Source organism: Megalops cyprinoides, chromosome 1 (genome assembly GCF_013368585.1).
Source record: "Megalops cyprinoides isolate fMegCyp1 chromosome 1, fMegCyp1.pri, whole genome shotgun sequence".
In the NCBI taxonomy this organism is placed as follows: domain Eukaryota; kingdom Metazoa; phylum Chordata; class Actinopteri; order Elopiformes; family Megalopidae; genus Megalops; species Megalops cyprinoides.
Genome location: NC_050583.1, coordinates 52,637,442 through 52,663,060, shown reverse-complemented (window position 1 = coordinate 52,663,060; position 25,619 = coordinate 52,637,442). Strand labels below are relative to the sequence as shown.

General features: G+C 44.6%; 2 protein-coding genes across 3 annotated transcripts in view; one reads left to right on the top strand and one right to left on the bottom strand.

The window, feature by feature from the left end:
- Positions 1-25,619, top strand: part of dock1 (dedicator of cytokinesis 1) — a 250,829-nt gene that overhangs the window by 95,985 nt on the left and 129,225 nt on the right. The gene's annotated exons all lie outside the window — the stretch shown is intronic.
- The window catches only part of LOC118779837 (inhibitory synaptic factor 2A), a 35,203-nt gene that overhangs the window by 1,139 nt on the left and 8,445 nt on the right, over positions 1-25,619 (bottom strand). Inside the window, exons 2-3 of the mRNA XM_036532130.1 lie at positions 18,707-19,925; positions 10,939-11,010 (exon numbers count right to left, since the gene is read on the bottom strand). Coding sequence (XP_036388023.1) covers positions 10,939-11,010; positions 18,707-19,920 — 1,286 coding nt within the window. The 5' untranslated portion in view covers positions 19,921-19,925. The remainder of the gene's footprint in view (positions 1-10,938; positions 11,011-18,706; positions 19,926-25,619) is intronic.

Sequence of the window (25,619 nt, the reverse complement as noted above, 5' to 3'; positions counted from 1 at the left end):
CCAAGCTACGACTTCAGTAAAAAAAAAAAACAAAAAAAAAAAAACATAAGAACATAACATATTATGACAAGAACAGGCCATTCGGCCCAACTAAGCCCGCCATTACATATGGTAATATGAAAATATCTGCTTAATTTATGGATATTATGACTGAAAAAAGAAAACTCATTACAAATCCAAGAAAGTCAAGTGTACATGTACTTGCTTATCATTTTACTCCACCATGACATCGAGTCCACAACATCACTTTATATCAAAATCGAAAGCACCTTCAGCTCTGATTGTGTTGTCTGCAGTTTCACATCTTCCCCACAGACATGTATGTAATTTGTAGCATTAATCTCAGGGGGATATTGGAATAACTGCCGATGGCCCTGAAGCAGAGACATTAATGATTCATTTGCCTTTTGTTGTAGTAAATAGCTTGAATGATGAGCGTTTGAGTTTATCACAAACATGTTGATGCGATGGCAGTTTTTGATTTGGGGTGTGTGAGATGCTTGATTGCCTCCCTCACATTTTTTTGCTGTGTTCATTTAAAGTCCATAATTTGCTTGTAGAAAATGGAGAAGAATTAATGATTTTGTATTGTTTAACCTGTGAGTTTTTTCTGTAATCCTCCACAAAGTTAAAGGGCAGAAATTCCACTCTTACAGACTGATTTTTTTTTAATTATAGCCATTTTACTGTGAGTATTCTGAATTGTAAATGTAACTTGTATTGTGGTACCTGCATACAGATGTGCTTGTTCATCTTGTCACCTCAGGATTTACATAGCTCTGATGAGGCTTTTTTTTTTTTGCATTTGATCACATGCCACGTGACTCACTGCCAAATTGCCCTTTTCTTCTTCTCTGGTTAACTGGAGCTCATATGTCCAGTGGGAGTTTTAAGAAGATGGCACTTAGGTCACATGTAATATATCATATTTTGCCTTTTGTGTTTTCTGAAGTCTCACCTTGTTGTTTAGCAAACCGCCATTCCATTCAAACGAGTTCTTTTCATCTTCACACAGAAGTAAAGGAAAGCAACCACTGTGGAAGCACTATTTAAACTGTGAGCTAACTCTAGCAAAGAAACATCTTCTTCCTTACTCCTTCCTTTCTCCTGAAGTAGTGGAAAACTACTTTTCCCAGCAGTGCTGAATAGTGTCCATATTGTCACACAGATTCAGGGGCTTCAGTGTAAGTGGTGTTGTGTTGAAATTCTAGGTGAATAAGGTGAGCCTACTCCCCCTTGTGAGGCTGCTCCCCCAAGGTTTTAAATGGTGATTTTCTTCCAGCATCTGACTAGACTTCATCGCCAGGATACCTCAAACTGGTCTCATTTGATTCGTAGGTGTAGTTGTGATTGATACCCCCTCTGACATGTGACCCACCCTTTTGAGATAATGTGGGCGCGTTCACCGAAGTGAGAGGGTGGAGGGCGAGCGCGCTGGTTCAGAAGTTGTCATTTCCGCACCACGATATTCCTCCAGCCGGGGACTGTATCGGATTTATCTCTGAGAGCCGTCTCCCTCGTCCTCTGTAATCCCCTCGCCTACCAGCCAGCTGATTCCCGGGTTGCACAAAGTTAAACACTCAGATTAAAACCTCCGCCGCTGGAAGTGCAGAGCGTTTAATCTCCTTAAACCATTCGCAAGCCGGGGGAGGCTCCGGGAAGCCTTGGAAACGGGACAATGGGATAAAATGGAGAGAACTATACCTGTTCTATGGCTATTCACTGACTTCTCAGCATGCATCCAAAGACTGGTGATGTGAATGGGGCAGTGCTGTACTGTACAGCAGGTGTTCCTCACAGAGAAGTGCACACCATATTCCATGGGGTTGTTAGTGATGGCATGCAACCAAGCTCATATGTTATAATGTAATTATTAGTCATTTATTGCATTCTTCTATATGTGTATGTTCTTTATTTATACACATGTACACACAGAGACACACACGCCACGCACGTGCACACAGGTGCATACACAGACACACATTTTATTTCCAGGTGATTTATCTTCTGGTCCCGCTGTTCATTAACGGTCCTGGGAATAGTTCTTTTTTTCCCCTCCCTGGAATGTGTGACACACAAATAGGTTCTGCAAACTGTCAGGGTCTAATGCCGGTTTTGACAAAGTGTGTTGGGTGGATGGAATGTGCCAGCGTTTTTTTAACATATGCAATTCACATTCGGTATCCAATATTCTCAGAAAGAGATTGTTTGGCAGGAGTGACAGAATTTATTTTAGATGCGGCGACCCATAGGAGCAGAGCTCAAATAACCACCCCCCCACCCCACCCCCACCAAACAAAATCCATATGTGACATCAGTGACACATGCAAATAGAATCACCTTTGACTTTGCAGTTCTTAGCCTAACTGCCTTTTCATAGCATGACGGTTTTGGCAGCATGGTTCAAAAGGAAGAGACTGGGGAGTGCAAGTCGTCGTTGTGCCAGATCTTTCAGCTGGGATGCGAATTGGTGCACATCCTGATAGAGGATTATACAAAACACTGTCAAAACAGGACATTGGTTTTCGTTTTTTTTTTTTTTCCCCCCTTTGTGCTTCATAGTGTCGGGTGATGGATAACCCCATAAATCATAGGTGAAATATACAGAAATGCACCTGAAGAAACATTGACAGTCTGAAAAGGTAACAAGATGCCTTGATTTCAGTCGTATTTGGTGATGAGTCAAAAGCGCAGCTCTAAAAGTCAGTTCTTTGCGTAGAAACGAAGCGAGGCGTAGCCTAGGCAGTTATTAATGAATTAATCACTCGGCAAAAGCATGTAATTACGCTGCAGTCAGTTCAGTCTTATTTTACAGTGTATGTACCTGTATGAGAACAGGAAAAAACAGAAGAGACATCTTAGATAATCTAGATAAGGACTTTGGTCCCCAGTAAATTGGATGGCAGCCATTCAAAAGGGTGTCGCAGTGTGTGTATAATCACTGCTTTGTTGCTGTGAGAAGTCCTGGCAGCAGTGTTTTTTTAACCATATACCCCTGTGAATAGAGCATAGTGATGTGCAGGTATGCACATTAATGAGATTGGAGATTAGAGTGTGTCCATTGCCGCTGCAACCAGAACCTCTGTCCGTCTGCAAAACCTCACAGCCTCTTCTCACTCTCTCCTTCCCCGTGCTGTCTAACCATAACTGCCTGCCAAACAACCTGGCAACACCAATAAAACTGCCGATCAACCAACTTTCATTGGAATGTGACCTGCTCCTAACACTAAAACAATGCTTTCTTCAGTTCATTCATTTCAGTGAGTTTGCCGCAAACTGTGAAACTTTGAAATTGTCATTTCCGAGACTAGCGACGGCTAGTTGCGGCATTAACGTTTCAGTACTTTGTCATTAGCGGAGGCAGTAATTGTTTTAGCGCGGCTCTACTCTGAGTGCTCCAGGGCCCCTCCTTAGGAGCCGGAAAGCGAATGAATGAAACTGCGGCGAAATGCAACCCCAGAGCATTCACTCTCCTCTCTCCTCGCACAACAAAGGAACGCGTTTGATTTCCAGCAGGTTTCTGCTCAGAATGCTGCGAGCGGCACAGTTTGACAGGTTTGATTGCTGGAACTGAGATCTGTTTATTCAATAATTCATCGGGGCTGGTGGTGGGTGCTCGCACAATCGACTTGTGCCGTCTTCCACAAGGATCTCAGCATGTGACGCTTTTGTGGGGCTGTGATTATAGCAGGCGAAAGCCTTAATATTGACTTATTCATCACTCTTCATTGTGTTTGTTTGTGGCGGTAATTACGGTGCAACTTAATAATGAATTGATTGAGCTTATTTTCCAAGTCGCTTGTGGTTTTATTATTATTTCCACATCAGTGTATTTCCACATCTGTGTTTGTCTTCCTGTTCAGTTGTATTCATTATTCTTGATTCCAAGAAGGATGAAAGAAAGGCTTGATCCTTCATGCCCCTTTGAGTAAGGAGGCTTCTTCTCGCAGGAAAAGAACATAGTGTTTGGAGTTGACTTTGGAGCACGCACACACTGTTCGATGAGACAAGCATACCTGTATTTATTTGCTGGTAGAACCCGAAAATACAAGGCTTGTATTCGGGTGCATTCAGCATGTCAACAACAGTATTGATTTATTGTGCAAGTTTGTCCAGTTTTGGTATGGTAATATTGATTGTACGTTACCCGTCCAAGGTTCGTACACACCTACTCATAGAAGGGTTTTTCTTTGTTTTAACTGTTTTCCACATTTTAGAATAATTGTAAAGACATCAAAACTATGAAATAACATTAATGGAATTATGCTGTGACAATAAAAAGTGTTAAACAAATCAAAACAAATATTAGATTCTTCAAAGTAGTCAAAACGTTTTAAAAATCATTTTTTGGAAAGAAATTCATATATATGCATCAACTTCACTATTTATATTTGTCTAAGAAACAGATTTCACGCATTTAAGCATAAATGTTATATAAAAATGTCTCTGAATTTATGTTTGCCATTGTCTTAATCAGATGTGGCCAACCTTTGGAGTGGTACTGTATAACTGTATAACATATTTTTTCTGTCTCCTTTTGTTCCTCTTAGATAACCTACATGTGTATCCACAGGAGAATTTGGATGTACTTTGTTGAGGAAGGTATTGTTGGGGCTGTAGGGTATTTGTACTGTCTACATGACCGGTATGTTGAGTTGAAAAGTGTGCCTGCAGCTGATCATCTTTTATATTAAAGCAAACATAAATCCTTTTTGTACTGGTCCTAAATCTTGTAAAATGGCTGCATTTTTCCACTATTCAGGTTTGTGTGAATAGGGTACAAGGTGTGAACACTGCGGTTCCTCTGCAGTTTTCTGTCTTTGAAAGCAGGAGAATGAAGTTTTCAGTTCAGTGTGAAGTAAGTTGGAAAGATCCCGGTATAACACAATTACCGGATTTAAATTAATAGCCTTCACCTTCTCAACGTTGCTTTCAATTTCTTTCATTCAAAACAACGACTCACAATTAGCCTCAATGCTACAAGAAATCATTACCGTTAGTTATAGTTGAATTTGTTTGGAGATGTATATCCGTCCAGTCAAAGCATTGCATTTCCAACACATGAGCAAAGAAGGCCAAGGGAAACCCAAAACAACCATAAATAACATAAAATGTTCAGTTATGCAACTGGGTTCAAGTGGACATGCCACACTGTATAAAAATGTGACTGCAATGTCAGCCACTTTTCTTATTTGTCACTTGTGATGAAAGCATCTGCCAAATAATTTACTAGCAATTATAGTAATAATTGATAGAGGAACAGTCACAAACTCCTTATTAAATATTAATACAGCCTTCTGCATGCAAAAGATAAAATTGTTGCTGTGAAGTAGTACACCGAAATGCACAAAAATGAGAATAGGACATTGGCCTCAGTCTGACATCTGTCTAAATAAATGTCATGTCTTGCAGCCAGCTATTTGGGGAAATTCTGCTATTGGTAAGAAGTGGCAACAGAGTGTTGGTGATGCTGGTATATAGCCACTGTTTTTCATTGTTAAAAGGAATATAGAAAGAATATGGGACTTGAGATTAATGGTATTAATTCAGTTGATATTTTTATTAATTCACAGTTATTAACTCACAGTTCTTAATTTATTCTGGAAATCCGGTAACATGAGCTCCCCACTTGATTGCACTGGATTGAAATTTGATCCACTCTCTGAAAATGTAAAGTATCCTTTGGTTGTGTTATGATGGATAAGTGAGTGTACATTGTGAGAGTAAAACATGCTTGACTTTGCCTCTAACGTGAGTCATTATATAGATAGTAACTGGGAGTCTGTACGTTCTCTGTTCAGTCAGAACAAGAACACCTCTTGTATCAGGCAATCAATTGTGCTGTAGTATCTGAAAGCTGAAAACGAGGGTAGTAGTCATGGGAAAGGAAAAGGTCATTCTCAGCCCGAGATAACCACGCAAGTGCTGACTCAGCACAGATTTCATGTCAGGAGAGTCCGCCCGGGGTCGGCTACTTCCGCGAACAATTGATCCAGCCGTCCGACAGTCGACCATGAACCGCGCAGGAGTTCAGACCCGCAGATGGGCAGTGATGATGCAGACCTGTTTTCTCCCGGACCATGGAGCTCACAGCCTCCCTCAAAACTGTGCCTGCTGCCGTTCAGTCCGAAAGCCTTCAAGCTGCTGTGTGTACAGGCCCTGGTGAACCCACATTTTTCTGTGGACACACATGGTCTTTGAAAACATCCTAACAGTCCTTGTTGGTTCTTGCCCATCTTGGCATATGAGCAGTTGTACACCTCATGTAGAACAAGCTAACTGTTCCACAGTGCACACCTGCTATTTTTCGAAGCTGCGTCAAATGATTTCCATATATGGACCATCCGCAGCCTTGCTGTCTTGTTTAATGTACGAACAATTATTTTACCAGTCACATGCTATTAAGCCCTGTTGAAGGTAGTTGAGATCGGGCACAAAGGCACTCAACCAGGGAAAGCGAGTGTCGGAAACGCGCAGAGCCTTGGTGCAACCGTCTTCCTCTGCTTCCTCATTACGCGAAGGACACTCTCAAAAGATAATCGTCTCCTCTTTGAAAATATTCAAAAGCCCCTTTAATGAAAGATTCATTATTCCCTGCTTTTTGCGCAACTGTCATGTGCCTTGCTGTGCCACAGCTCTCGTTTTTTTTTTTTTTTTTCTGTGCCGCCTCAGTGTGAAACTCGGTGTTTGTTCCCCCTGCGGTGAGTTCCCCAAGTAAGTCATCTGTGCAGAACATCTTCTGAGAGCACTTTAGACTTTGTTTTTCTTTAACCTTTCAGCTCTGTGCTGAAGGGGTGTATGGAACAGTGACACGAAACAATGCTGTCCCCCCCCCCCCCCTGTCACACCAGTGTGTCTGCCCTGAACAGCGTGTGTTCAGTTCCTTGTTGTCCTGATCTGTACACAGAGCCCGAACCGTATACCTTCGAGTGCATTCTGATTTCCGCCCATTCCCACAAGGCTCACTCCGGTATCTACGGCAACCAGCTACTGCAGTGAGGAGCTGTGCAGTGTTCTGCTCTGTGTCAAACATCTGTACACACACACACATACACAGAACACCCTGTGTTTACAGTAACAAGAGTCCACGCCCCCACGCCCCCCAGCAACCGCTGTCAAGGTTCATATGGGGTGAATGGAATTTCAGTGCACAGAAAACCTCCAGACTGCCTTGTTTACTTTTATCCCCTTAATTTGGAATCTGAAGTGGATTACATGCCACAGCCTGAATTTGGAAGCTGAACCAACACATCAAATTAAAAGTCGCAGGCCGTTTTGATCAGTCAAGCACCCTTCTCCATCTGATAGTGCTTGTGCCCGTTATTGCTCACAATTGCGTAATTGCAGCGGCGCTCCTGGGGAACGTACAGTAGTGTACACATTTACATATGGCGCTGATGCAACACCTAATTGGTGGTGACAAGGCACTCGGGCAAAAAAAAAATGGGTCTGAAGTCCTTGATGTGTTTTAAGTTTGCTGACGGGACTAGGTGTCTCTGAGGTGATGGAGGGTCTAAAATAATCTCAGAGCTAAGATCGTGCATATCTCCAAACGCAGCTGCCTTAAGTCAGACCACTTAGATGTATCTTCCCGTTTGATCAGCACATTAGACGATATTCGCTGTAGCGCGAGATAATTCGATTATGGGGGGGGTAGTTCCGGGTGAACAAAGCGGCAAGAGGAGCTGTGGCTTAAAGCAGTGGTCTTAAAATAAATTGAACGCTTTTTAAATCCTCTTTCATGCCGTGATGGTCTTTATGCGCTGTATCACATTCATATTCCCAGATTAAAGATCACCCTGGGAAGATGAAAGAATTACATTAATCATTTTTGCATGCCTTTTTTTTTTTTTTTTTTCCTCCTTCCTATCGGGTTGTCATTGACATTACAAGAAATACCAGCACTGCCACCAGAGCAATTTCCTTGTTGCTTTATAACTAAAGCAGTAGATAGACACAGAGAGACTGACTGATGGGGCCTCTCCGGCATTTTAAAGTGAAGAGCCTTTGTTATTGGTACATATTGATATGGATATTGATTTGAACTGGTCTTTGCTAGAGTAGAGATGCTGTTTAATTGCCACTACTTCCTTAGTGGAAAGTCAAAGTATTCAATTATTCTGAAAGAGGACAGTCAGCTGTATTGTAATGCGTTTGTGTTTGGATGTTGTTATGCTACTGGTTTGGCGCATTTGTGGAGCTGACCTATTGATCAACAGGAAAAAATACCAATCCCTCCAGTGAAATGAGCCCCATGTCTTTCTTTGTAAGTCCTGCCACTGTGTGACACATTGCAGTCTCTCGTCGTAGGGAGCCCTCTGACATATACACCTAGAGTAAGGTTAATATCATGCAGACATACAATATATAATGTGATTCTTGTAGTGTGACACTGCGAATGAGACAGTTAAATTAGATTCCATCACCCGTATTGCAAATTCAGGATGTCACCTCATCCTTTAGATTTCTCTAGAATAGCTTTGCACGTCTTTATTCTGTTCTCAGCTGAATGTCTGAACCTTCCTGCAAATAAATGTAGTCATTGTCTCAAAACACGATACGCTTAACTGTCTTAATGGAATTAGGTAAATGCATACTGACAGATACCTTAATAGCTAAACGTGATCATAAAGGCCTTTGTGCGCTCCCTGAGTTCCTGTTTCCCCCAGTACAAAAAACTGTGAAAACCCAGGACGGAGAATCTAAATATATCTATTGTGTCTTACCGTGACAGTGCGTGCAAATCAGGGATGAGAACCCAACTGCCAGGAATGTGTCTTAGAGCAAAATGGCTTGCAAAGGCACCACTCGCCTTTAAAATTAGATCTCTCCCTTTTTTTTTTTACGGAGCACTTCACATTTGTCATTTGCGATTCCGTCAGCGTGGTGACTAGTCTCTGAGCCCGGAATGCCGGCAACCCATTCTTTCCCCCGCGGCCCTTTTTTCGCGCTGGTGAAACGCGAACCTTGCACGGACGGCGCTAACCTAGATTCCGCATGTCTGAATTTTTTCCTCCAGGGCACAATGGGAGGTTACATGGCACAGGCAGATGAGTGACATCTCTCCCTCACCCAGACCTGGCACGAGTCTTCACGTTGAGGGATCACCCAGATGAGTTATATGAGTTACGTTTCAGTTGAGTGATCTCCTGCTCTCCTCTAGAACAGCTCAGTTGTGGAGTCAGTGGGGGACAGCCCTCTGTACCAATCTCCAGTTGCCGGTGAAGAAGAAGACATTCCACACAAACTTCAAACCGTTCGATCCTTTATAGTTAAAACTCTCAAGCAGGCGTGATGTATCCTAACCTGAAGTGACTCTCGTAAAAGTCCCTTCAGTTCAACGGGGCTGCGCTTAAAAGATGATGACAGAAGTGCTTTTTCCGGTGAAAGATTTATGGCCGAGGCTGCTTGTCCACTAAGTGCCGACTTAAAAACAAGTGCGCTCCTTTCCCCTCGCTGTGCAATGGAAGCCTGGATGGGGCGGGCCCCTCGGGGAATTGTGGGATGGAGTAGGCTGTCAATCACACCACCGAGGCGCCAGACGCTCGGGCTAGAGCAACCAGGTGACAGGTCGTCATTGCCAGAGCGGATTTGTTTCCCACCTGGGGGCTGTATATATGAACCCCCCCCCCCCCCCCGGTCTAAGGGCCAGCGGATAAATTTCATGTGTCTAAGGACCTGCATTTCCAAAGCCAGGAATGGGAAATTGGACAGGCTGGGCTCAGCTTTTAAACCTGCTGGGGGGGAGGGTTTCAGATGATTACATTATTGGCATTTAGCAGACGCTCTTATCCAGAGCATCTCACGTAGGTTACAATTTTACACGTTGTCCATTTATACAGCTGGATATTTACTGAGGCAATTACAGGTTAAGTACCTCACCCAAGGGTACAACAGCAGCGCCCTAGCGGGGAATCGAACCAGCAACCTTTCGGTTACAAGTCCTGCTCCTTATCACTATGCTATACTGCCACCCCTGGATTGTGGAAGTAGTAGTGACGTGCCTTCCGTCGGCTGAATCCGGTGAGCCCTGCCCTGTTTAATACTGCATGTTTACTTCAATTAGGGGAACTCCGCCGCATTTCAGCGGGGGAACACGCAGTTTGCTGCAGTCTGTTCCCGGGGGTGATGGCAGATCCGTACCTCATAGTCTCGCAGAGCTGGGTACTGTCAACCAGGCTAATGGAATCACCACCATAGCTCAGAAGATATGCAGAGCTCATCTGACCATACTCTTGTTCAGTACCAAAAAATGAACATTTTGATCCCCGTATTTATGAGGCGAGTTATTCCTGCCTGGTTGTTATCTGTAATGTCAAATGCTTTTTGGACCAGAGAGGATCTGTGTGTGGTGAAAATTGAAGCAAAAGTGTTGGTGCTTACAACTTCACCTCCACTGATTTTCTTGTAATATAACCGTAGTCGCGGATATCTTTGGGGAAATTGTCATGTATAAATTACAGCTCTCAAGTGATTAGTGTTGTCACATTTTGCTTCTTGAGGTGCAGCGCCTCATCGATCAACGGAACACGCAGTATTTTCCCCCTCTGCAGTTTCCCCCGAAAACTCCTCTCACGCAGTGCTAAGCAATCTTGCACAATCTGACACCATCTGTCCATTAGCAATCCTTATCTGGCTGTCTTGGCTCTGGCCTCTCTCTGTAGTTCTGCCAGGTCAAGATTCCAGCTCTTTTCTTCCTACTCCTCCTTGTCTCTCAGACAGCGTATCGGAATGAATCAAAATGGTGCTCTCGCATGCTGCGTTTGAGCCCATTTCCTGTGTAGGCGGTGATGTCAGTGACACACCCAGCCAATTACAGCAGGGTTTGATTTTCGCCCCTTCTCTGCTGCGGCATGACTTTACCCCAAGGAGAAAGGACAGCTTTTGAGCAAAAAAAAAAAAAAAAAAAACTTTGTCGTAAGAAGATAGGGAACCAACCTGTAAATAATGCATGCGCTGTTCCGACACGTGTCGCAGTTGGCCGTGTCCTGTCCGGTTCGATAGGAGAGGCTGCAAAGATAAGAAAGTTGAATGAGTAATTACTGGGCTTGTTTAGCTTTTTCCCTCCCCATTTGCTCACCGTCTCATCTCGTTTGTCATTCCTCATTATCTCTCAAAGTTAACACGGCCCGAATTAAGTTATGTTTTCTCATTTTTGCACTTCCTGAGCACGGTTAAGATAAGTCCCCTTTCTCCTTTGGAGCCCGCGAGCTTGACGGGTTCACACTGGGACGCCGAGGTGCTCTCGGGAGCCCGTGACGATGAATCCTAGATCAGTCTTCCCACCCCTAATCTGAACTACAGTTGTTTTATCTGCATTTTTTCATTCTGATCCCAAATCAGTTGCTAAGGGCATGAAGTAACTACACTCACTAAAACTGCTTCTTTTAGTAATTGCAGGTGCTGGAGAGGAGGACAATCCATGATTTTCTTTCTTTTTAAAAATGGTGATTTGTTCATAATGACTAGGTTATTGCTGTGTAGTTGTTGTGGCTCATTTATCAAGGCTCTTACATACAAAGCTGTCAGCTTTACCCACTATCCATTGGATATTTGCAGAAATAATTCAGGAGATGTACTTTCCTCAAGTGTACAAGCACAGTGCTCCATCTTGGCAGTGACCCTGCAGTTTATATAAACAGTTCTTTAAGTTAAACTCCTGCTAAACAGGGATGTAGAAAGGAGTACTAAGAGAGTTTATAGTTTGCTCCGGAGATGTGGTGTTGTTGTCTACCTTTTGAGCTTTAGGCTCCTTTCCTGTGTTCCTAGTGTTTACTACTCCTCCGTTTGTAACTCAACATGTCTGCCGTTAATTTGCAGAAGGCAAACTTCTCACCGAGCCCGGTTATTCTGCGGTACGTTAAACTCTGGATATTTTTAAGATTGCCACAGAAGACTGCCACAGGAAACAAAACGTCACTCTCGAAGGCTAGAGTTTTCTGAAGTCAGATATAAAACTTCTGAGACCATCCTCGCTGCTCAGACTTAAACCAGAATATGTTTAATGTTCTTGTTTGAGTTTTTTCTCTTTTTTCCTTTATTCATTTCCCAATGGAGGGAAATTTTAGAAAAAGGAGAATTGATAGCACACTTGGAGTGCGGAGAGCTATAACTGTTGGTGCTAGAGTAATGGATTTTTTTTTCCAAGCTCTTCTTTTTAAGTACAACTTGATCCCTGCAGGGAACTGATGAGATATCCTCTCTGAGTATGTCAGTGACATAAACTTTATTACAGATAGTCAAATGGCTCTTAAATGTATTACCTTCCTGATTAAAAACCATAAAGGACATTTTTTTTTAACTGTTTGAGGTTCAAGTGACATCATATCAGACCTAAGAGGGTTAATATATTAATATATTCCTGACCCCATGCCATTAGTAGCCTTGATTTGAATTGCAGATCTTTAAGTGTCAGAGAAATTGCACTCGTGAATTTGTTGCAAAAAAAAAAAAACATCTTATGTCATTCTGTATGAAGTCAAAGGCCAGACTCTGTGGTTTTGCCAACACTTTACTGATAGTGAAGAAGAACATCAAATCATTCTGTAACAGTTGGAAAATGGAGAATTTCTGACCTTTGATTTCAATAAGGTCATCACCTGCCAGCTCAGATTTTTTTTTTCTTTCATGTTTCCCATAGCTTGTTGTATAGAGACTGCTGTCTATGCGTGTCTTGAATTTCAGCTATCAGCAACCATTGGCGAGGACACATGAAAACATGTCTATCTAAAAATGAAATATGGGCATCTCTCCCTAATGGGTCAACTTCATGTACCTTTGTTATTTTCCAACATTTGCACTGCAGCCCTTTCTCTGGCATACAAGTATTTGTGCCCGCTCTCATTAAAATCCAAGGGGATGGGGTCAGACGTTGCCTCTTGTTTCATTTCCAGCTCTCAGTATCAGGGCATTGAATATTGATTCAGCTGGGAGAATCCCTGATGCAATTCCAGTTTTATTGTCAGTGAAAAAACTGTTGATGAACACTTTTCTAAATTTAATAAAAACAGATCAATGACCCAGCGCCTCCCCCCCTTGGTGGGTTAAACATTAGTGGACATATCATTTTATGTATTGCTGGTTTTGCTGGGGGGGTGGGGTCGGGGGGCTGAATCACTTGCAAGAAATTATCAGCGGGGTGATAAGCTCTCATTGTGAGATCACCTCTGAAATGAGAAATGACAAGCCCTTAGATCACCAGACCCCTTAGACCCCATGCCTTTGTCACCAGGCAGAGCAGTAATGACGGAGGAAGAACCCTCAGTTAATTTATCTGCTCATTATTATTCTTTCAGGTGTGCTCTTTACCTGAAGTGGGGGGCTTTGCTTGGCTTTGAGCAGACTTAGAGTGTTAACATCTTGGATTACAACGGAGCCTTAGAACGCCTCTGCAACTGAATGCTCTGTATTTTGTCAAATATGTTGCGGTTAAAACTTTGTCTGAACATACTGTTACTGTTATTAGACCATATTTTGAAGGCAGCGGTTGGGAGGTCAGGGGCTCAGACCTATGCGTTGCAGAGAAGCACATGTAGTCACTGTCACTGGTGTCTGGCGGATGACAGTAAGGGTGACATCCTGAACATTACTGCCAGAAGCGTTACCCTTGTGGCTGCATGGTGACCCGATGTGACGGGCATCTGTGCCACTGATGTCCCCTCTCTCTCTCTCACATGTGGCAGTGATAAAAAATGCAGACATGGGCAGGGTCATTTTAACTGAGGTTGCCCTTTTTTACAGCGTGAAGGAGTTATTATTTTACTAAGCTAAGGTTTTTAGATTTATGTTTTCCATAATGTTAGATGTATAAGTACCTGAAAATGAGTATCACAAGAGGTTACAGGCGAAAGCGAAATTCTCAAGCTAAATGGTTGGTAAAGAGTACATTCAGACAAGGCTTATGAATTTGTGAAATATTTTTTAGATAAATAGATGTTGTTAAAGTGTACGTGTCAGGGCATGACCAGTGAAACACAGCCATGACATACGGTTTGTGCATAGCTGACAAATGTGCCATGCATGAGAAGAATGAGTCTGTTTTCTGGGAGGTTGTTAAAATATGTGGAAAATGTGTTTGGTGGCCATCTTGGGCGTTGCTAGGACATTTAGGACTAAATAAAATAATAAATATAAAAGAAAGGAAAGAGCCTACTATTTGGCTTTCATTTTGTCTGGCAAAGATAATTAACAAAGGATTAATATGTGTAATCAAGAGCTTCAGATTGATGTTGGTGTCCAGGTAAGCCCGAATTTGCCGGGACATTTTCTGACGAGTCACTGAGGGTAATTCTATGGTGTCGGACTCTGGCGGTGCTCCGCTCAGGACCAGGTCTTTGATAGCGGGCAAAATGAGTCAGCCGCTCGCCCGCGGCTCCCGGCGCCGTCTCTTGGCACGGACCCTCAGGGTGCTTGTAGTTGTCAGCTTTCCTCAAAGGCAGGCCCTGTCCTCCACCCCCCACGGCCTGGCGTGCCGTGGCTGCCAGCCCGCTGCTGAGAGTGTCTGAATAACGGGCGGGGGAGGCAACGGGAGCTGCTAATTTTAACCGGAGGGGGTCAGTGAAGACGCAGCTCTATCTCTGTGCCGAGAGAGAGTCCGGCCGTCTGGAGAGTATCCCATCATCCACGGGTCTGTGGAAGAGACGACTGTCTTTCTGAGACCGTGGGTGGATTTCGGGTCACGGAGAAGTGCCCTGTCACTGCATGTCGAATATCTCAATGCGAAACAAGGCTGGGTCAGGTCAGAACAGCTCGTTTATGACCACAAGGGCTCTGCTTTCGTTCAGTCCTTTAAATAAAGAAAAATCCCGCAAGCTTCACTTTTGACAAGTGAGTATTTATGTCTCTCAGTTTTACTTTGTGTATGTTATTAATTGAAATGTTAAGAATTTGGTTATAGAAGTTCTGGAAAAACAGAATGAAAAAAAGAAATGCCTCCGGGGGATGGAGGTGCAGATGCTTGCTGAATGCAGACGTGCAAGCGCTAAAACGCGCCTGCTTTGCGTCGTGACAACTGTGAAAAATTAAGTCCGTGTCATGCGAGCAGTAGTATTACAGCATATAATTGAGCCTACTAATCACCTATGTCCGGTAGGCATTCCTTATTTATTGAACGCAGAGCATTTTGCGAGAGGAAGGGAATGAAAGCAACGTAGCGTGTTGACACTGGCATTAGTATTCCCTCGCGCCGCCTAATAAACCACCGTCTCCGGGCTCTGGAGCTTGGAAATTGAAAATGTGGGAGCAGAAAATACTATCAAGTAAGAGTTTAAAGTGTGATATCTTGGGGAAGGTTTCATAGCCTGAAGAGCCCTTTTTTCCATAGTCCTCACTGTCTGCATAGAAGCTATAACTTCTCTGCTGGTTTGGAAGGTAAGCGTAATAAAACGCACAAGGGGGGGCAGACTCCAAATGCAATCCAGACAAATAAACTTCGTTGAAGGAGAGGAGAGGAGTGGAACAGGAGAAAGGGCCCCGCCTCGGAACCCCCTCGGTGTCCCTGTCGAGACCCGCCACCTGCCCGTCAGTCACTCCCAACATCTGCCTGATCGGTCGTGTGTTAATTACGCCGCATGCAGTAGTAATCTTCTAAGTGCACAAAGCGGGTTTTGTCTTTTGCAACTCAGTCTGGATTAGCTTTAATCACCGCCTTGGACAAGTTCCAGTGTGAGTGTCCCTAACAAGAATGAGTGGGTAGCACTGCCAGTATCCAGCCACGACCTGCCGATATGCACACTTGTATTCAGCTGCACGCTCTATCGATGTCCTTTTTGAAGTCTTGGAGGTGCCTGCCTCCTTCCTACAGGGAGGTGTACAGGATGAGTCTCTGAGATGCCAGAGTGTCGTTCTGTGCCTCCTATGGGATGAAACGTGTCTTTTTATTTTTTTCTCTCGAACCCACAGCTGCGCAAATTATATCATTGCAGTGATGTGGAGACTGAAGTATTATACATGCAAACAACCATAGGTGGGAGTTTCAATTTGGAAAAAGAACAGGGGAAGATATAATTGCTTTTTTTTTTTTTTTTTTTTTAAGTGCGCACCTACTTAATTGCTTGGAAATGGATTCGTCTTTGCACTCCACTCTTGTGGCGAGAATGTGCTGCCTTGTTTGAAATCAGGAATAACAAGTACTTTTTTTTTTTTTTTTGAGAAGTAGGTCACTTTGATTTCAAAGGCATTTAATTTGTGACAGAGCAGTGTTTCGTGCTTCTGTCTCTACTCCTCCCCCCGTCAACAGCATCTGGCCGGTCTCTGAGATCAGGGCTTTAACCTGAAAAGTGAGGCGGTCTTCCCAGCGTGATGTCTAACTGCGCAGCATGTGAGGCGAAAGCATATTCTTTTTTTTTTGTGGGAAGAGGGTAGCTGAACGGGAGATGTAAGCTGGCAGTCTGGCGCGGGTGTCTGGACTCTTAAAAATAAACATGTGAGACTCTGTGACGGCGCTACACTGCGTAGCTGTGCGGCTCGGGCGAACAGAGAGGAAGGAACCCCTATCTCGCGAGCGGTAACATCGGAGGCGTCCGTCATCCCCCTCCTTTGTCGATGACGCCGTAACCGCCGTGTGCCTCATGGAGTTACCAGGCAAGGCCTGGCTCTGTAGGACCGGCTCTGTCATGGTGAGAGAGAACACACTCTGGCCCGTGTGCCTACTGTGCGGGCGATTTCACCAGACTACTTCAAAGCCTTTTTCACAGGTGCTGAGGAATTGACTGTTTCCTCCATTTTGGTTCCCCGGGACGTGAGAACCCTTAATCGGGATTGAGAGCTGATTGAATCGAGACCAAGATAGCATCTGTCTGACGGAGCCAATTTTCCCCCAAACTCGAAAGTCACCCGTCTCCAACCCCGCAAGACTCTTAATTAGCTTAATTTCAGCACCAAATCAGACATATTTGGGCAAGGTAATTGGCTCCATTTTCTCTCTAATCAGGGCTAATTGGAGTCTATAGAGTGCTCCTTTTTTGGGCCTCTGTTGTTGTTAAACTTTTTTTTGTTTACCGCCAAATGCACAAAGAATACTGTATATGGATTCATAATGGACACGCACTGAGGACATGTAATGGCTTTTGCTGTTTGCTAGAGTAGGTGCTTTCAAAGGAATATAAGCGCTAGTGTAGTCGGCTCTCTGGCTGGAGGATAGTGCCAGGGGCCCGCATTGGCGGATATACCTCATGCAAATGGAATGATGCAGTCCTCTATGACACCGCGCCTTCTTAATGCGCTGTAACAAAGCGGGAGGACATGTTCTTCCTGTGAGTTTAGCCGCTTCCTCTATGCTCTAAGTCCAGGCATGAAAGATGTGAGCTTTTCCCTAGAACAGCGTGCACTGTCAGGTACACACAGGTTATTTTCCAGAACAAATGTGGAGGGAAAAAAAAACAACATTTTGGGGGGAACGTGCAATAATTGCAGTGCCAGTCAGACGTCTTCATCACGCATTCGTTGCGTACGTGGCCTTAATTTTCCACCAGAGGCTTGCTTAAGATGTAATCAGACACATTTAATATTTAATGCTTAATCTTACAAATAATGCATGACTGATTGGAAAAGATTACAAATTTAGCAGCATTATGCTCTCGGCATTCTCTGATGACATTGTTTGGAAGCAGCAGCTGGGTGATGCAGAGCTGTCTGATCCGTTTCGTGTCCAGCAGTCTAAAAAGCGGGTCCCCTCTGGAAACGAATGTCTCCGCAGAGAGAGCGTAATGCCCGTGTTCCACGGAGCACGCGCTCAGATTAGGCTTAATGAAGGGAAGTACACTGAACCAGCACGCCATATGCATAATAGGTCAGAGATGATTCTGAAATTACGTTGTGCTGCGTATACTTAAAATGTCCGCGCAAACATTTTCTCGAATGTGAGCTGATCCATGTTTCATTTTTGGAGTGGTTTGTGTTATGTAACATGAAAGCTTTTTTTTTTTCCTTCTTTTTTTAACATTTTATTAGGTGGTAGTGAAGATGCAGAAAAGATATGAATAAATATTTATTGATTTTTTTTTCTGGTTAAGACAGAATGCCTCTGCTCTCACACCTTGCCATTAGGGCTCATACCAGGAGGTGACGCAAACATTGAGAGAGCACATTCTTTAATTTTTAATTGGGGGTTCTATGGTGGTGGCTGCCCTTGGCTTCTGATCCTTCATTGTGGGAATGAGTTACCAAGATCTGGCCTCAGTGCAAAGTGTGTGTGTGTGATGTTGTGAGTGCTGAGGAAGGACGGTGGTCTGTCACCCCTCTCTGCTGCCTTAGTGGAAACTGCATGTGTTATATGGGCTTAGGACAGCCGTCTCTCACCCCTCGAGGTGTAGCTTTTGTGGATAGTGTGTGTGTGTGTTATTTTTAAGTACTGAGGAAAGATGTCTCTCACCTCTCCACAGTTGCCTTAGTGGGTAGTGTGTGTGTTATGCTGTGAGTGTTGTGGTAAGATGGCGGTCTGTTACCCCTCAAGCTGTGTGTGTGTTACCAGTGCAATATTGAGGAAAGATGGTGGTCTCTCAGCCCTACCTGTGGCCTTAGTGGAAAGTTATAAGTGTAGAGGAAGAATGGTAGTCTCTCACTCCTCGACTGTTGTCTTAGTGGATAGTGTGTGTGTTATGCTATGCGTGTTAGGGTAAGATGGCTGTTTCTTATCCCTCAAGCTGTGGCATTACTGAAACTGTGTATGTGTTATGAGCGCTGTAGGATAAAGATAGCAGTCTCTCACCCTTCCCTGTGCGCCTCTCCCTTCTCCAGCTCCTGAATCACCCCCAGCAGCACCTTGATGGTCTCCTGGCTGGAGCTGATCAGGTTCTCCATCACCTGCAGCTGTGCTTTTAGATCCCCGTCCTGAGTGACAGGCACGATCTGCTGGCAGGCCTCCCCGGCGCCGGTGCCGGCCGCTCCGCGGGCCCTCGGTGCCTCGCCCGTGCACACCCGCTCCCCCGTCACCCGCGGGGGCGGGGCGTGGCACTGCGCCTGGGTGGAGCAGCCGGCCCGCGGCAGCGTCTGCGACTGCGCCTGCAGCCCGTTGAGCTGCAGCCCTTTCTTGCGCTTTCCACGCGCCGACGACGGGCTCTCCAGGCACTCCACCTGCGTCAGCGAGTTCCAGGCGATGGGGCCCGTCACCCGGGAGCCCGAGTCCCGCAGGGTCCTGGTGGAGGCCTCCTCGAAGTTCAGCAGCTGCCGCTTGGCCGAGGGGTCCGAGTCCGCCTCGGCTGGGTGCGAACCCTTGCGGGGCCGGGACTTGATGCTGCAGATCTGCAGCTCGGCCTCGGCGCGGGGGGTGGGGCCGGCGGTGGCACCGGGGGTGCACTGCGCCTCCGTGGAGCAGCTGACCAGCAGGGCGTCGGCGCAGGCGTCTCCGTCCGAGCAGTTCCCCCCGACGTGGTGGTGCTCCACCGTGGCAATGCACTCGGTGGTGTGGAGCAGGGCCCGCGTTTTGTGACTCGCCTTCCCCGCCCCACACCTGGAGGGCTCGCCGGGGCTCCCCCCTGCCCTCACCCCTTTGGCGTCCGTCACGAACCCGTTGTTGTGGCCCTTGAGGCTCTCCACGGCCGCGGCGTGCTTGATGGTGTGCCCTTTCTTGCGCTCGAAAGGGAAGGTCTGGTAGCGCTTTTTAAGGTCCGGGGACGTCTGCACGCCCGTGCTCCGGGTGACGTTGGGGATGGAACGGCGGGCGGGCACAGTCATGTACTTGCGGTACGCCACTTTGTAGGAGACTGGCTTGCCCCCCTTACCCCCAGCCTGCCGGGCAGCCTCCCTCTGCTCGTTCTGTGCCTCGCAGATATCCTTGAATCGCACCTGCAGGGCCTTGTTCCTCTTCCGCACCTGCCTGCTGGGATCCAGGGTGTACTTCCCCTCCAGGGCCAGTGAGGGCGCCGCCTCTGAGTCTGACTCCGAGTTGGTGAGCATGCATTTGCCGGCCTCCCTGCTCACCATGGTTCCTGAAAGCAGGGAAACAGGCGTTTATCACTGGAGGGCTTATAATGATATCACACACACACAAGCAAAAATGTTGACACATGAGTGTAGATGTATGAACACAAACACACATAACTATTTTGTCATTTATTAGAAACATGATATCTCCTTTATTATGTGAACACACACACACATACACACGCACATTTTGTCATACAACACACAGTCACCTTCACACTCACTCTGTCACTCACGCCCAGTCACACACACACACACACACGGCCTAGTTTTCTCCCTGTCTGTCATGATGACGGGCAGAAAGACCTGACTGCCATAGCTATCTAGCTTTGCTGTGCATTGTCAGTGACAGTGCATTTTCAGTGACATGACTGATGTGCCACATGACAAAAAGAAACACAAGTACAGAGATCCTTTTATCTGTGTAGAGGGAGGATTTATTAAAAGATTTTTGTATATACGTGTGGATGTCATCTGATAAACAGTGGTTAACTAATACACAGACAATAAATATGACAAGTAGGTGTGAAAAGAGGTGTGAAAAAAGCTGTTTCTTTTTTTTTTTTTTTTAGGTAGATGTTACATTCCTGCATTCAGTTGAGGGACAGACTGCGTTATGAGCACAATTATTCTCATTTCAACTCCCAAGTTCTCATACAGATAACCAGAGAGTAGTAGATACAGAAAAGCTTCATTTCAGCAAATTGAGATATAAAAAGACATAGCCAACTGTGCTCTGTAAGGGCACTGAATTTTACTGCGTCTTTTGTCCTTTAAAGTCAGCTGGCCTGTCAGTTGCTCCTGACTTTAAAGTTGCTGTGCCCAGTGGCTGTCTCTCTGCAGTGCTTGCCCATGATCGGACCTCTTTAAACTTGGTGCTCGTTTCCGAGAATTCAGATGATGAGAGGGACCGGTCAATGTAATGCTTTACATCCCGCGAAATGAATTGCTTGCTTAGTCATCCTTTGGGCTCCCACTGTACCATACCTAATGAACTGCCTCTGTTTGATTCTCTGGTTAATGTTGGCACCCTAGCATTCACCCACGTTGTGATTTCACTGTGTTAGATTTACAGTTGTGGTTGTGGTTGGATTGACACAAAGATTGGATTGGAAACATTGTCACATTGTTTTTTTTTTTTTTTTAATCAATCATCTTCAGGTTTTTTTTAATTACAGAGTCCTGGCAGTAAAGCCTAAAGTGGCATGCTGTGCTTTTCATTTATCATGGTGTGCACGCACTTTGCTTTAGGTCTGGATGTACTTTATTTGGCTTTTCCACTGTCCGTGTTGTTGTTGTTACTTTGTACACTGCTGCGTGGTTCAACTTGTGCAGAAAATGGTCCAGGCACAGTGAGGGTTGTCTGTCGTAAAGAGTGGAGGTGTTTTGAGAATGGTTTTGCCTGTTTGTCGTTGATGTTGAGTGCCGTCTGTAAATCTCCCTCTCCTGTAGAAATCCTTTTCATCAAATGGAGGGCTGCAGTGTCTGCAGGCTCTGTCTCCAGCCCGGGCACCTAACCGCATATTTCAACTAATCATTATCTTGATTGTACCAGATTAGTCTTCCCTGCCCTGTTCCTGGGAGCGATGTGGTTGGAAGAGAGCTGTAAAACGTTTTTGTGCCCCCCCCCCCCCCCAGGGGCCAAGATGGTTAGCTGTCTGTTAGAACCTTGCCCTAGTGAGGTGAATTCTGAGTTTGAGACAGTCGAATGGTCCCGTTTCCCTCATCGTTGAGATATGGGTCTGTGTTGCAGGTGCACGTGCTCATACAGGAGAGAGTGAATGGAAGAGGTCCCTTTGAACATCGGCATGACTGGGCAGTTCTCGGAAATGGTTGTGCGTTTGACTTCCTGTTTGCCACCATTAATATTACTGAGAATGTGCCTACATGCTGGCCAATCAGTACACTACAGTCACACCTGTCACATGCAGGCAGTTGCATGACAGTGGTGGGCCAAGTAGCAGGGTGTTCCGGTTCTGGCCAAACCCTTATGAGAGAGGAGAATGAACAAGAACCACTGCAGGGCGAGTCATCACTTACCTCGTCAACATTTACAAGACCACATTAAAAGTGCAGGTTTAACTGCCCTAGCCATCAGTGAACACAAAACTGATTGTTCAGTGTATGCCTCAAACTGTAGTCTGACTTGCATGATCCCCCCCAAGGTATGTTGGGCGTGTACAACGTATCATATCCATCACCCTTCCTCATTCAGAGGAGGCACACAATGCTTCACTGAGACCAAGGGGAACGCGGATCAAAAAATTTCCAGCCACTGTAGTACTCCAGAGATTTGAGGAGATATTCTATTGCTCGCATACACAAGGAACTAAACACCGATGTCTGCTTAGCGTTCCTTCACGCTGTCATTTTAAGGGTCATGCTCACACAATATTTAGCTGAACTCCCATGGAAATGAAATGTTTGGCCTCCCCAGTAATGCAATCAGTAAAGATTTCCCTCCGCAGTCACTTAGCGTGACGTGGTAAAGCCACCCCTCCTGTCACTCGTATCTGATAACACGTCGGGCGTCATATCACCCGCTTAATTCACCCAATAACTGCGGCCCAAACAAGCGGAGGCTGGCATTTGGGCCAGCGGTATCTTGAGGCAGCCCTGACCTATCTGATCAATCTAATCTGCAAACATTATTAACAACCTGCCTGGCTGCAGAATGACACAGCTCAGCACAAGCAGTGCCTCGGAGCTGGAGGCCTGTCAGCCGAGCTTGTCTGTCTGCCCTTTATCCTGGTCGGGCTGGATGGAAGGTCCATCTCAAATGCTACCCATGGAACTGAAGGGTAACCTACTGCAATCAGCGGGGAGAAGTCTTGTAACATAAGTGGCCCTCGTTTCAGACGCTGTCCCTACAGTGCCTTCTGTGGTTATTTATAACCATGACTAAATGGGAACTGCTATAAAATGCTGTAAAAGAAAAATAATATACATATTGTATTTTGTCTGGTTATTGTTTTATGTTATTCTTTAAAAATTATACCATTGTAGAGAGCAAATTTAGATCACAAATAATGATTTTTTTTTCCCCAGAAAACATGAGGGTCACATTCAAGTAGTTACTCAATTAAGTCATCTTTACTGTATTTTGCTTGTTGGAAGTTCAGCGGAAGCTTCAGGAACCATATAGGGGCATCCAGAGGTTTGCTTTTTCCTTCTGGTATAAAAGGAGATAGAGCTTCCCATTGACAAACCTCTTCTGTGTGTTATCATGGTTAAGGTCAGAGAATTCTCTGAACACCGTATGTCATTTAGCAGACACTCTTATCTGGAGTGACTTGCAAACTGGGAGTACAAAGTGCCTCAAATAAAGGGTCTTGAAAGACTGCACATACAGGATGCTACTGACCGTGTTTGGCTGCATCCTGAAGTCACTGAACACGGAGTCAAGGAGTGACCTGACCACTCTGCGTAGGGTCCGATGCTGCATCTATTACATTACATTACATTATTAACAGATGCTCGTATCCACAGCAACTTACATGGGTTACAGTTTTATCCATTTATACAGCTGGATATTTACTGAGGCAAATCTAGGTTAAGTACCTTGCCCAAGGGTACAGCAGCGGTGGCCCAGTGGGGAATCGAACCAGCAACCTTTAGGTTACAAGTGCTGATCCTTACCACTATGCCACACTCCTGCCCCACATTGACCCCAGTAAGTTGAAAGATGGCTATAAAGGAAGCTGAATCTGCCTTTTTATACTCAGCATTGAGAAATGTAAAGCTACTAGCACAGTGGCAACCCGCCATGAAGATTATGCGTGCCTGTATTCCCACCATGGGCTGTGAGGCAAACAGTGCATAAACCCAAAGGCAACAAGTTGACATCTCCTGAACAAATTGGCACCGTCAGGTCACGAAGTGACAGACTCATTCAGAGTTGCATGCGTGAGTGTCATATTCATGCCTGAGCTGCAAGGAAGAAGCTTCTTTTGAAGGCAGTCCGCAAAAAGAGACAACTTGAATTTGCCGGACTGTGTCTGAATGCCAATTAGAAACATGTCTCGTGGTCAGATGAAATGAAAATTGAGCCTGTTTTTTCACCCACTAGCTTTGTGTTTGGCATAAAATGGTGGAGCTTATATTGGGAAAGAACCTATGCCTTCTGTAGAATATGGTTGGATGTTTCATTATGTTTCAGGATTGTTTTGCATCTGTGGGTCCTGGAGCCCTTGTTAAGCTAGAGGGAGTTAGGAACTCAAACAGATACCAGGACAGTTTGGCTGCAACCTAATTCCTTCTGAAAAAAGGTCAGGCATGGCTGAAAATGGACAGTCCAGCATGACTATGATCCAAAGTATTCAGAACGTATTCATTACATTACATTGCATTGCAATATTGGTATTTAGCAGATGCTCTTATTAAGAGCCACTTACACAGGTTACAGTTTTTCCAGGTTCCAGTTATATAGCTGGATATTTACTGAGGCAATTCTAGGTTAGGTACCTTGCCCAGGGGTACAGCAGCAGTGCCCCAGCAGGGAACTGAACCAGCAACCTTTGGGTTACCAGCTCCTTACCGCTATGCTACACTGCTGCCACATGACTGAGATCCAAAATATTCACAAAGTTCTCTACAAAGAAATAGTTAACTGAGCAGAAAGTGGATGTTCTCCATCCAACTGGATATTTCTGGCATGTAGTCTAGAAAGGAGTTCAGATACGAAAACCAAAAGATGAGAAACATGTAGCACAATCTGTCTATGAGTAATGGTGAAAAATACTGTCTTTATATGTGCCAGGTCCTCATTAAGCTTCACAGGAAGTAGCTTGTAAGTGTAACTGGAGGAAACCATCAGAGGATTTACAAAAGATGGACTACAGGGATGTGAATAAATATGCCCCTTGTGTTTCTCGGATAAATTAAATAAATGGTTTAAAATAAATTATTTGCGACCAGTAAGAATTTGCTCTGCAGTGATACTAACATGCAAGCATAACTTTTACATGCAGTCAAGTGAAGTGATCCAAAGTGTACATTTTCTGTCATGTTATCATAGGTAGGAACAGATATGGAGGGCACTGTAATTAATGTGTTTTCTGCCCTTCTCAGCTTTGTCTGCTGAGCTGGCTTGAAAAGCCAGATTCTTCAAAAACAGGAAAAAAAAATGCTGCATGTGTAACCATTAAGGGTGCTTAATTCAACTTTTTTATTTTTAAACATGTGGTGAAATTGAATTCAGTAGCACTGACTCAGTTAATTGATTGTGTAGTAGCTTAAAGTGTTATTTCATTAATGCCTCAAAAAAAAAAAAAAAAAAAGCCAAATCAACCGTAGTTAATTATGCAAGAAAACCAGGCCGGAGGTTATGTACCAAAGATTTTTTTTTTTTATTTCTCCCTCTGAATTTTTTTGTCCCTATTGCGATGCATTTGAAATTCATGGTATCTTAGCAACAAGCATCAGATTTTTTTTTTTTTTTTATAACTACTATCAAAACCCCCTTCTTTCCTTTTGATAGTCTACAAGCAATTATCTGCACAGTACTGTTATTATGCTCTTGTAATCATTATTGGAGTTCAGTGCTTGTTTCTATTTACTGCTGGTCACTTTGCATAAAGAAAATCAAAGCATAAGTCAGACTGCACTTCGAGTGAGGTCATCAGGAGACAAGGATCTGAAGCACTTGCATAATAAGGTTACACCGAAAGCAGCAATGGCAGTTGGGCATTATTCATCTG